Source organism: Rhopilema esculentum, chromosome 7 (genome assembly GCF_057945365.1).
Source record: "Rhopilema esculentum isolate cy_ngs chromosome 7, ASM5794536v1, whole genome shotgun sequence".
NCBI lineage: Eukaryota > Metazoa > Cnidaria > Scyphozoa > Rhizostomeae > Rhizostomatidae > Rhopilema > Rhopilema esculentum.
Genome location: NC_142821.1, coordinates 5,894,185 through 5,905,628, shown reverse-complemented (window position 1 = coordinate 5,905,628; position 11,444 = coordinate 5,894,185). Strand labels below are relative to the sequence as shown.

The 11,444-nt window shown below is 36.9% G+C and overlaps 1 protein-coding gene across 1 annotated transcript; it reads right to left on the bottom strand.

Moving 5' to 3' along the window:
- Positions 1-1,617: 1,617 nt before the first annotated feature.
- LOC135683373 (TLC domain-containing protein 3A) lies at positions 1,618-7,300 on the bottom strand. Its single transcript, XM_065198608.2, has 4 exons — positions 7,063-7,300; positions 6,602-6,893; positions 4,331-4,426; positions 1,618-2,442 (listed from the first exon to the last, which is right to left on the bottom strand). The coding sequence occupies exons 1-4, from the start codon at positions 7,293-7,295 to the stop codon at positions 2,083-2,085; spliced, it is 981 nt and encodes a 326-aa protein (XP_065054680.2). The 5' UTR covers positions 7,296-7,300; the 3' UTR covers positions 1,618-2,082.
- Positions 7,301-11,444: the final 4,144 nt, after the last annotated feature.

Sequence of the window (11,444 nt, the reverse complement as noted above, 5' to 3'; positions counted from 1 at the left end):
CCAACTGTATTCCAACTTTGTTTTTGTCCAGCCTATGTAGCTTTGATGCTTCTTCAATTTTGATCAGTGTTACCTTGTCCACCTAAATTGGTTGCGCTCGCCAATGATGCACGAGGAAGCTAGCTACAGTGGAATCTCGATATAACGAACTCTGAAGGGATCTAGAAAATAGTACGTTATATTGGAAGTTCATTAAACCGAGAGAGGACATTTTTAGGTCTTTTCGCAGTCAACGCCTATAAATATTACTATTTTAGGTGGACTTGTTTAGGCTCAAACTTCTCAAACTCAAACTCAATCTCAAACTTCTGTGCACATCCTACTCCAAAACCAAGCTGAATTAAAGTATTACCAAGGGCCAGGGGGCAGGGACAAACGATAGCCCCCTGTTCAGCAGAGATGTCTCACTTGTTTGTTGAAATGTGAGCTGAGGATAGATTGACAATGTGATTGGTTTAGTGGCCGGGATGGCCATTTTGAGCAGCTTTTTATGTGCATTTTTAGTTAGTTTATTGGTATGTTTTCTTCGCTTGATGCCAATGGTTTTCCTGAGTATGGTGGGTTTGGAAGCTGTGCTAGGATTCATTGGCCGTGTACATATTGCAATCTAGATAGCAGAATAATGAGTACGAATAAAGCAAAATCGTTATAGGTAAACAGAGGTTTATATGGCTGACGAAAAGGAATTGAAGTTAAAGTATACAGCTAAACATGTTTTGTTATACTATAATTAAGCAGCAAAAATATGTTTTATTATACTATAATTAAGCAGCAAAAATACAGCAAAAAGGGTGGAAGAGAGAGGAAACAGTGTCAAAAGGTGGAATGCTGGTACTGCCTCCTTGGCCGTCTTCGCGGGTGTTGAGTATGTCTGGCAAGGATGATGACGAAGGTTTGGGGTGGGGGCAGAGGGAGGGTTTCTAAAAGGGCCTGTGGTGGGTTGAGTTCAGGTAAATTAATAGGGGATGTTGGGACGGGGAGTGGGGCGGTAGGGGTGGGGGCAGATTTGGAGTGGGTTTGCACAGAAGTAGGAAAGGTTGGTGTGGAGGTGAGTGGTGCAGACCAGGTGGACATAGTGGCAGTGGGTATGGTAAAGAGAGGGTGTGACCGGAGGCCTGGACAATAGAAGGATTTGCGGGTCGTTTTTGTCCAGTGGGTAGGGATTCGGGAGGGGCCAGGGGTGGGGTTTGATGGGTTAAGGTGGGGTGGGTTCGCAGACTTGATTTTTTTCCTTTTTAGTCCCAGTGAAAGGCATTTGCCTTGATCGATGCATGCACTAAAAACATCGTCAGACGCACCATAATCTTTCGAAGAGACTAATTCATGTTATCTGTTGCAAACGGAGGCATAAAAAATGATGCAAAATTAAACCACGCATCGTATCTTACCTGGCTAAAGAGCTTTCAAACCCAAAGCATTTTTAGCATTTGTTGATTGGTGGTATTTCTGGGTACTTTAAAATCTTTAACAAAAGGAGGGAGTTGGAAAAAAGCAGGGGGATTCAAGTGGCAATCCATCTTCTCTACAGCTGTTCCAAGGAAAACTGTTTGCTTCAACCCAAGCCCAACCATTGCCTTCTACAGTGCCAGAAAAGAGCAGCTTCCAAAAAACTACACCTTTTGTATCAGTGCTTGAATTTCATAACACCATTATCAAGTTCTAGCTAAGAAGATGCTTATTTTTATATTATCATCACCAAACCACTCTTTAAAATGGATCATATGCAATAACTATAATTCAAATGCAGGCTTATTCTCAAAAATTCTATTCATTATCAAAACATTTATACTATATCAAAATTTTAGATATTTAAAAATACTATCAAATTTTATCACCAATGATTCCATATGGCAGGCATTGCATCATTTCATGAATTAATCGTTAAGGCCACTAGGCAATAAATTTTTTTGTATTGCTTCCCTGCGTGATCAAATGATAAAAATCTGATGTTGAAAAGACATTCAACTTTTCTTTGAAATATTTGTGCGAATTTAAATATTAGTAATCTTTAAACTTTACATGAAATTCAACCATTTTTAAATACTATCATCAAGATAACATAATTTGCTTTCTTGTTATCATTCATGTTGTTTTCAAATGTCCATTGGTAAGATGAGAACCACATTGCTTGTCTTCCACAGATTTCTTGCTTAGATTTCTGTCTTCCATAAGAATGAGGCTGTTACTTTTTTCTTTTTTAAAAACGTGATTCTTAGCAGCAAGGCAAATGAGTCTAAACCAGTGAAATTGTAATAAGAAGAAAACTATACAGGCAGCGGTGCATTTGAATGGTATGTTGAATGGTACTTGCATAAATGGTATATTGGCATAATATGAATACCTCAGAAACATAAGTGGTGTGGATAAAACTCTGCAGAATAGAAAGACCACCAAAAACAACAGTCCATTCATTACGTAAAACCAGCCGCTCCTGATTTCCAGCTGTGAAGAGATTAAGCAAAGCAACTAAGAATAATACTAAACAACAGACAAAAGAACTGGTTACTTTTTAGACACAAAGGCCCTGATGCAAAAAAGGATATTCAGCAACAATAATACTATCTAAAGTACAAAAATGTTATTCTTTGAATATTCTTCCTTATTTTTCGATGAACAATTTTTCAAAGAATAATTCATCTGTGTCATCATCCCATTGTTTGAATTTTCTTATCAAGGTGAACTAATTCAAATTAGTTTGAATTTAATCCTGTCTTGAAGAATATTCAGACAATGGAAATGTGGATTTGTATGGACATGAACTCTTTTCTGTGCTTTGGTATGCAAGTTGAGCAACAGACAGGAGTGGAATGGAGACCGGCAAATGTCCTCAAGATCTTTTAAGAATATTTTTGCAGGAAAGAATTGCAAAAAAGTAGCCCTAACTTGCTAGGGTAGCTTTATTACATTCAAAACCTTGTTGTAAGTTTCATTTTCACATAGGCTGAAAAAATGGCACTCATATGGATAGGCCAATAGAAAACGAATTAAAGTGTCATTCTCAAACCCTTCTTTATTATGGATTATTATGGAGACAAGACTAGAATAAATGGGGCATCCACCATATATAAAGGTCCGAGAGAGAGTTAATTCTTTTTTGACAAGAATATTTGAACAATTGGATGATGATACAAGTAGATAATTCTTTGAAAAATTCTTCATCAGAATACAAGCAAAAATAATAAAATATCATTATTCTTGTTTAATATTCTTTCACGTAACCAAGACCCCACTTTTTCCACAAAATACAGCAAACTCTGGATAATTAAAACTGTATCACTAGGTAAAATTCAAACTGTAGTAGAGCCGTTTGAACAAACTTTCCATCTCCAATTTCCATTTTCATATTATAAACCATCATTTCCTTGAACAATGGAACAAAAATGCAACAACCACATGACTAGCAGAAGAACAACAGAACAACCACTGAACTAGAGGAATCACAATGGACCATAGAAGAAGCAGAGGATGGAATGACCATGGTTGGGCTGATCACATTTGGCTAGTGGTGTTAACTTCTAAGATACATAGTTGATTCATTATTCCTACCTTTAGGGCTTAGGTCTATACAATAAAATGCCTAAAATTATCTAAATGCTACATTATGATTTGTTATGCTGGACTAAGACCTACAAGTTGAGTAACAACAAAATTTTATCCTAAGAACACTTCGCTAAGGCTATTCTACTTGCTTCTACTTGGGGTTAAGGATTAGGCAGAGACCAAAAAGAGAGGCAGAGAACCTACTTATTTATGGGCCTACTTTGTTTCATGGGCTTAATGGGAATCCTGTTCAGAAGAAACATTCTAGTTCAGAAAATACATTTTCTTTGGTTTCAAAAAATCAAGGATGGTAAGAACTTCAAATCAATCACCAATTTTCTCTGTCGCCACTGAGATTGCTCACATGTTCATTCCTGGAGGGTTTCACTTGTTATGCAATTGATCGTTTTAATCTGTTGATTGCTCCGATAATTCAGTGTTTGTTCTGTTGGTTATTTTTCTAGTTCTGTGGTCATTCCGCTAGTTTCTCATTTTGGCAAGAACAATCTTGTCATGGATCATATCTTCTCCAGTAAACACCTGGTAGCTAATTGGCTAAATACAATTGATCAATATTCTTGGTTTTAGCCGTGGGTTTTCATGAAAGTGTTGCATTGAAAGTGCTGTATTTAGACTCAATGGATTTTAAGTAAAATCTTCTAATAGTAAGCATTTCATTTATCAAATTGTAATTGCAATGTATTATAAACAGCCCCATGTCTGGATTTGCAGTGATTTTCAGAGTTTTGCAGTACAAAATTTTTAAAAGGAAGAAAATGAAAAAACCAACCTCCTTAAAAATACACCTGGCAGAATAAAATGGTGTGCTTGCTTCTGCTAAGAGAAAACAGCAAAGGAAGAAGTCACCAATTTGCTTCTTGTAAAACTAAAAAATAGAAAAGTTAAGGAAAATTCTTATTGTGAAAACATTTAAGCTTTCATCTAAAAGCATGCTGCGTCTAGTTACAAGGTCTACTAAAAAAGGCAAGGATCCTGTGTACTTGGCTTTCCTGATCATCAGAATCAATTTATTCAAGTTGCCAGCTAAAACCTGGCAATGTAAAATATGCAACCATTCAAGAATTATGTCTTGCAGTCTATAGGCATAGGCATAGGCATAGGAGACATAGGGATTGGGAGGGCTGCCATCCCCTAATCAGGAAAAATTGTCTCAGTTCAGGCTGCATTCAGGTAGTTCTATCTTAATGAAGCAATACATTCTGGCATATTATACATTTAGCATCCCTATGCCCATGACCAGCAGCCCAGATAACATCAGGCACATGCACGCCTTCACACATGCCTAAAACTACTGAGGTATGATTTTTTCACACAATTAGTTCCACGTTTTAAATAACTATTCTTTTTCTCTTTTGTTTCTTTAATTTCTTATTTATTTTCTCTAAGACAATTGCATTATCTTGGTGGCATTCCCAGGGGGCATTATAACTCTTAAGGCCCAGTTTCCATTACTCTGTCTCCATTACTTTCTGTATATGTCTCCGTTTTTCTCATTCCATTTTCATATTTTCTTGACCACATTACCAACTATATTATTATTAAAAGGTAGCCTGGTTAAATCATAATTTATTCTTTTGATGAATATCCACTATGCTATCTGCTACCTTAAGCCCTGGCCAATCGAGCCAACATTTTGCCCAACATTTAACCCAACATCTTTCCCAACAATGTTGGGAGTTGTTAAAAAGGCTGGCCAAATGACCCAACAATTCACCTAACATTTGGCACAACCGTTTTTGGGATACTCGAATTGAGTCCAAGACAACCTAAGCCTGCCATTCCTGATCTTGAAAGAGACACTTTTTCCCAAAACTCTATTCATTTCCTTTACAGCCTTGTCGTACTCATCTTTACTCACTAAATATCTTTCCTCATACTCTTCCATTATCCAATGTTCTTCAGTCGTCCAAATCAATTCCACGCTCTTCTTTTTACAATTTTGATCTCTGCTTCACAAACTCAAACTTGGTGCACAGCGCTAATCACATTTATAAATTGTTGACAGCGCTTGCGTGAAGCCAACAAATGTTGGGCGACTGGCCAAATGAGCCAACAATGCCAAACAACACCTTGAACAATGGGGATTATCATAATTACCATCCAACAGCCATCAACATTTTGACCAGTTTCAAATCGACCCAACAATTCACCCAACATCTTTCCCAACAATGTTGGGTGACCCAACATGGTGGCCAAACGACCTAACATTTGAGCCAACATGCGAAAAGATTGTGTTGACTGAAATGTTGGGTGAAATGTTGGCTCATTTTGGGAGAAATGTTGGCTCGTTTGGCCGGGGCTTTAGTGCTGATATGCAAGTCAGTGAAGTTGCATGGCATCATCTCCACAGACAAACAGTAGGGTCTATGAACATTTGATTTTTTTTTAATCCAGATATCTTAAAATGATTGCAAAACAATTCTATAATCACTTCTTTGAAATTTATTATCTTATTAAATGTAACATCTTTATCGAGAAACAAGAACAGTTTCTCTGTCAATTTCCTTGGTTTATGATCAGCTTATAACACAAAAGGTCTCCTTTAAAGAAGATCCCACTATTTCGTAAGATAGCAGGAATTAAAAACCACAGATAACAATTTTTTTGAATCACACGACATCGCATGCGCAAAATAATCAAGGTGTGCTAAACACTGCATGCAGTTTTTCATCACATTACAAAGACTGATGCACTGTGTTCTAAGCCTCTTTTTATTCAGCCTGTGCCATTTTGGCCTATTTTGACACATTTTTTGCTTTTGACTAGTCCATGTTGGATAAGAAATAATGACATCACAAAATAGATGACAGATTCAAACAGTATGATGTCTATTTACCCCCTACTTTCAAGTGGCTCTTTATCCACTGTACAAGCATAGCAAGAAATTAGAATAAAAATTAACGGCATATTATGATCATAATGCAACATAATATTTCAAATGATAAAAAAATCTTGAATAGGTAGGCAATTGTATCATACCATACTGCTAGGAACAATAAAAGAGTTAATTAGATCTGATCAAATAAAAATAGATACTCACTTCTGCAATTGGAAATCCAACAGCAAGGAAGATAACATGATGTAAAACCATAACTGTTTCTTTTTTGAAAAATTTCAAGAATGATTTGCCATGAGTAATATGCAACTTCTTATTCTTGTTTGCATATGTGCTTCCAATAAACATGACTATGATATCATATGGGAAATATGATACAGCAAACCATATGAAAGCATGAATGAAGATGTCTTCATCGTTTATTATATCTTTGCACATTATAACAGCTCTTGCTGAGATGGCAACTATTACCACAGATTGAAGGCCAGAGACAGTACTGCAAGAAAATGTTTGATTGTCAAGAAACTGTCATTTTATGATGTAATTCAACACTACAACAAAGGTCCAAAGAAGTAGATCATGAGCATAGACACAAGAAATTCCAACAGTCCGAAAATGATAACTTTGAGTTTAATACGTAAACAATATGGCTGATAATAAAATACCTGGTTGTGATTCTGAATGCGCGTCCTTTATCAAGCCAGGGTGCCTTCCAACGAATAAATGAACAAATAGCATAATGTAAAAATGGATATGTAATCAATCCACTGAGAGATAAAAACAACTTGATTGTGGTTGTCAGAGCCAGCGAGCCTTGCATGATTGCCATTGTCACCCTTATCAGGAATTGCTTAGTTTCGGAATTGTCTAGTTTCCAACTGCTCGACCTGATAGTCATAAATAATCATAAATTAGTATGATTAATTATTTCAAGTAAAGGGTTAGGGTTAGGGTTAGGGTTAGGGTTAGGGTTAGGGTTAGGGTTAGGGTTAGGATTAGGGTTAGGTTTAGGCTTAGGTTTAACAAGATTTTTAGATTTTTATCAAGATATAAGAAGATTTTTCAAAACTTTGCTTCTAGAGTAATTATTTGGTACAAATCTAGGAGCCCTAAGCAGAAACACAAACCGTTTGTAAAATATATGGAGTGAAAGATCACCTATTTCCTACCTCGGCACTACCGCAAAATATGCCCACCCCCTAATTTACACCTTATGAAGCTTCCACTAATTAAACAAGGAATCATTTTAAGATTTGAGTTACCTAATATTTTGCGCAAACAAATCATCCAGCCATCATCTGGGAATATTGTAATTTCTAAAAAAACTAGGCTTTATAATTGTCTATTCCCTCTACACTACCGCACGGGTTACCTAGACCCTCTCTGAGCCTCCACCGATCTTGACCCACAACGGAAATGCCCTTACTCGTAAAAGGAATATAAATAAATTGAAAAGATGGACATGGAAGTATTTAGCAAAGTCTATAGCAATTGGATTCTGTTGGATCATTTCTCGCAATGGTCTCCGTTGTAGTACAGAAAATTTGTACCAAGATGTTTAACATATTCTTTATAGACAATGAGGGAAATTAGCAGTTCTTTAATAACACTGAGGAAAATGAGCAGTCTTAGCATAAAGTTAAGTATCTGCGAATTCACTTTATGAATATCTTACGAGGTTGTGCAAAGAAAAGCTTATTTTATTGCAAATACATAGGTACTTGTAGGTACAGTGCACACCTATCGTTATAGCCCAATTTCCGTGCTTTCACCATTGTCGATAATGTTTATAAATAGAAAACTTTCGTATATTTGTTACTCTACCTATCTATATCTTTCATTATCTCCCATCTAAATAGTAATGAACTCTTATACAACTTGTCACAGCCTTTTTAATTTTGTTAGTTAAAAACTTGGGCTTTAAATTTTACCGAAATGAGAATGATACAAATCAGCTAAAAAGGAACCCCTAATGAAACCAAATTCTACATTATCTCTCGTGAAATTAACCCTGACAAAATTTCATTTGATCAGCATTTTTCAAAGCACCTATTGCCTAACAAACGCAAAAATGTCACAAAACTAGGGAAACGCATTAAGAGCAAACTGTCCAACTCCAAATTCATCTTCTAGGTACACTCTTGTATAGCAGATAATTTCAGCTTTCATTCGTTTTCGTCGTTGTCTTCATCTTCATTTTCGTCTTACTCTTCATCCTCGGTCTTGTTTTCGTCTTCGTCTTCGTCCTCGTCCTCGTCCTCGTCTTCATCTTCGTCCTCGTCTTGTCTCGTCTTCGTCTCGTCTTTGTCTTCATCTTCATCTCAATAGTTATCCTAGTCTTCAGCTTATCTTTTATTGTCCGTTTCTACTTTGTCCTTTTTTCGTTATTGCTTTCGTCTCTGTCTTCTTCCTCATCGTAATCGTCATTTTAGCTGCCAGTGGCGGCGCCAAGGTGTGGTATTGTGGGGGTAATTACCCCTCCCTACTTTTCTGAAAACATGGTCCATACATTTCTTCTAAGAACAGATTGAAAAGCGCTGGGTAGGGGTAGATCAATTTCACAAAGGAAAGTTAGCCTGGTACAAAGCACTGAAACGAGCCACGCCCATTACCTTCCCACTCTGTAATAGCTGGCGCCGCCACTGGTAGCTGCTAACACCACCACTGTCTTTTGACTTAACATCGACTTCAAAAACCAGCTATTTTGGCAGACTTTCTATGGGAGGAAATCTATGATAAAAACAATATCTATGATGCATCGCATCAAATGAAACTACAAAACTGCCGAAGTGAAAGCCCTATTAAATGTGGAGTTTATTTTCTCATTGCAGTCTTCAAAATTCTAGCTTTTGATTCGATGTTAAATGTCTCAACCGATTCTAGAGATTCTCTTTTGGCAAGTAATTTCTCTTTTTGCCTATTAATTGAAATAAACCTTATCCCAAATAGTAGATCGAGCTTTTTGTAGTTTTTGGCCCGAGTTCACAACACCGGAATGGTTTTCACAATGGGTTGTTTTCAAGGACCGAGATACAACTTTTTGTTTGGGGGGGCCAGCAGGGCCGGCATGAAAGGGGGCGCGAGGGGTGTGTTGAAAAGACCTTTGGCGACCTGCAATGTTCGCTCGTTCTCCTATTTCCGGAACGGAGAGAGTATCGTTATGTTTTAATTTTTCTTGCATGTAACCATCAACTCCAGTTTGATGTTTCTCATTTTTCTCTTTCACTAGGCCAAGGCCTAAGACGCTATTGCGTGTAGAAACTGCAATTATATTTCCATCTCCCGGATCCTTACTAGATTTGTTTAGTCCATTGTTATCTTGATTATTTGATAACTTGCTGGAAACAGCAGTTCTTTCTCGCTGCTTTACGAAAAAAATAGTTCAAAGTTCCTTTCCCTAACTTTGACGTGGTGGCCATTTAGGCAACGATTTGGAAAGGGAAGTGATTTTCCGCCAAAATACGGTAAATAGCAACAGCAAGAAAACTTTGGTTCATGCAGGGCCAAGTAATACATGTTGACAATTATCCTGCAGACTTAAAGTGTCAGAGACGCAGGTACACTAAAGGAGGACCTGCTTAGATAGGGTCAAGCTTGTGTAGAGGGTAAAAAATGAACTTGAATCTTAACTATTTCTCAAAGTACTAAATAGTAATACAAAAGTGTTTTACTTATGGCACTAAAATTTTTGGGGAGGCCAGGGCCCCCCCGGCCCCCCCCTATATCTCGGTCCTTGGTTGTTTTCATTTTTGACTGCTCATTCAAAATTCACCTACTTCAGTCACTACCTCACCCCTCCATGAATAAAGCCTGACTATGTTTTACCAACAGTATTTCAAGGTCACAATGTGCCTATAAGGCAATGGCCAATTTGCCACAAGGCTCAACAAGAAGAAATTATGGAATCCGCAAGGCAAGAAGGTACAATGTCAATGTTGCATAACGGGTTGAATTTTCCGAGAGAAGTGCCAATTTGCTAGAACTTCTTAAGGAAAAGCTTACGAACATTATTAGATATGCAGATTGTTTGGATAGCAACTGGCATGAACTGGGGCAAAAGACCATTATGCAGGTCAGAAGGTGCTTTTTTGACAAAAGTAAACTCTTGGGTAGTAAGGATGTGTCTCCACAGTAATGGCATTGACCATGCTGCACCACTGCAATACGGCCTTCCCTGTTACTTTTATTTAAATATAATTTTACCAGCACCATGAATCATGTCAGTTTTATGAGCATATCAAGTTTCTTTGTTGTCCTAACAGAAGGATTTACGTTTAAAACATCAAGCTTGTGTATAAAATGGTTATCAAACCATAAGACAATTATTTTTCTTATCATTCTTTATTTTTTGTTTCAAACAAATGCAAAATTAAGTTCAATGTAAATAATTTGATGTCTCGTTGATTTTGTTTTTGACGAATGGGGCCTGAAAGGCCCCCCTCCCCATAGCTCAACACTAACACAATTGCACTGCTCACACCCTAAACAATCCAGCCTCAAACTTTTTGAAAAAAATTAGATGAAATTAATCCATTTCAAAAATTTTATGAATAAATTTTTGTAATCCAGTATCAATTTTTTGCTGTTTTGCTTGCTTTGTAAGAAGACTACCTTTGAAATTTTAAGCTAATAGTACTCTTCGAACGGTCGCTATATTCTTTCGCAAGATTTGCAGTTAACTCGGATAAGATTTTTTTGCTAATGTAAATTAACTTCGAATTCGTGAGAAAAAATTTGCCTTGCGTGAAAAATTCCTCTCGTGTAAATAAGTTTTTATCGATTCCCAAATCTCGCTAACAAATAATGACATTTCTCGCTTTCCCGAAAAGCATATTGTTGAGTACCCTCTTGCTGCTTCATGTAGCTTCTATCAACTTGTAAGGTCGTTTACACGATAAAATTCTGTGATCACATGTAAAATGTAAAGTAAAATGATGGGAGTTTTCTTGAATATGATCTTGAATATGACCAATGAAGCTCTTTTGAATTGAAATTTTAAAATTGCCGCCATTCTAGAGCAATGACGCTTCTCTCCCCAGATCTTCTT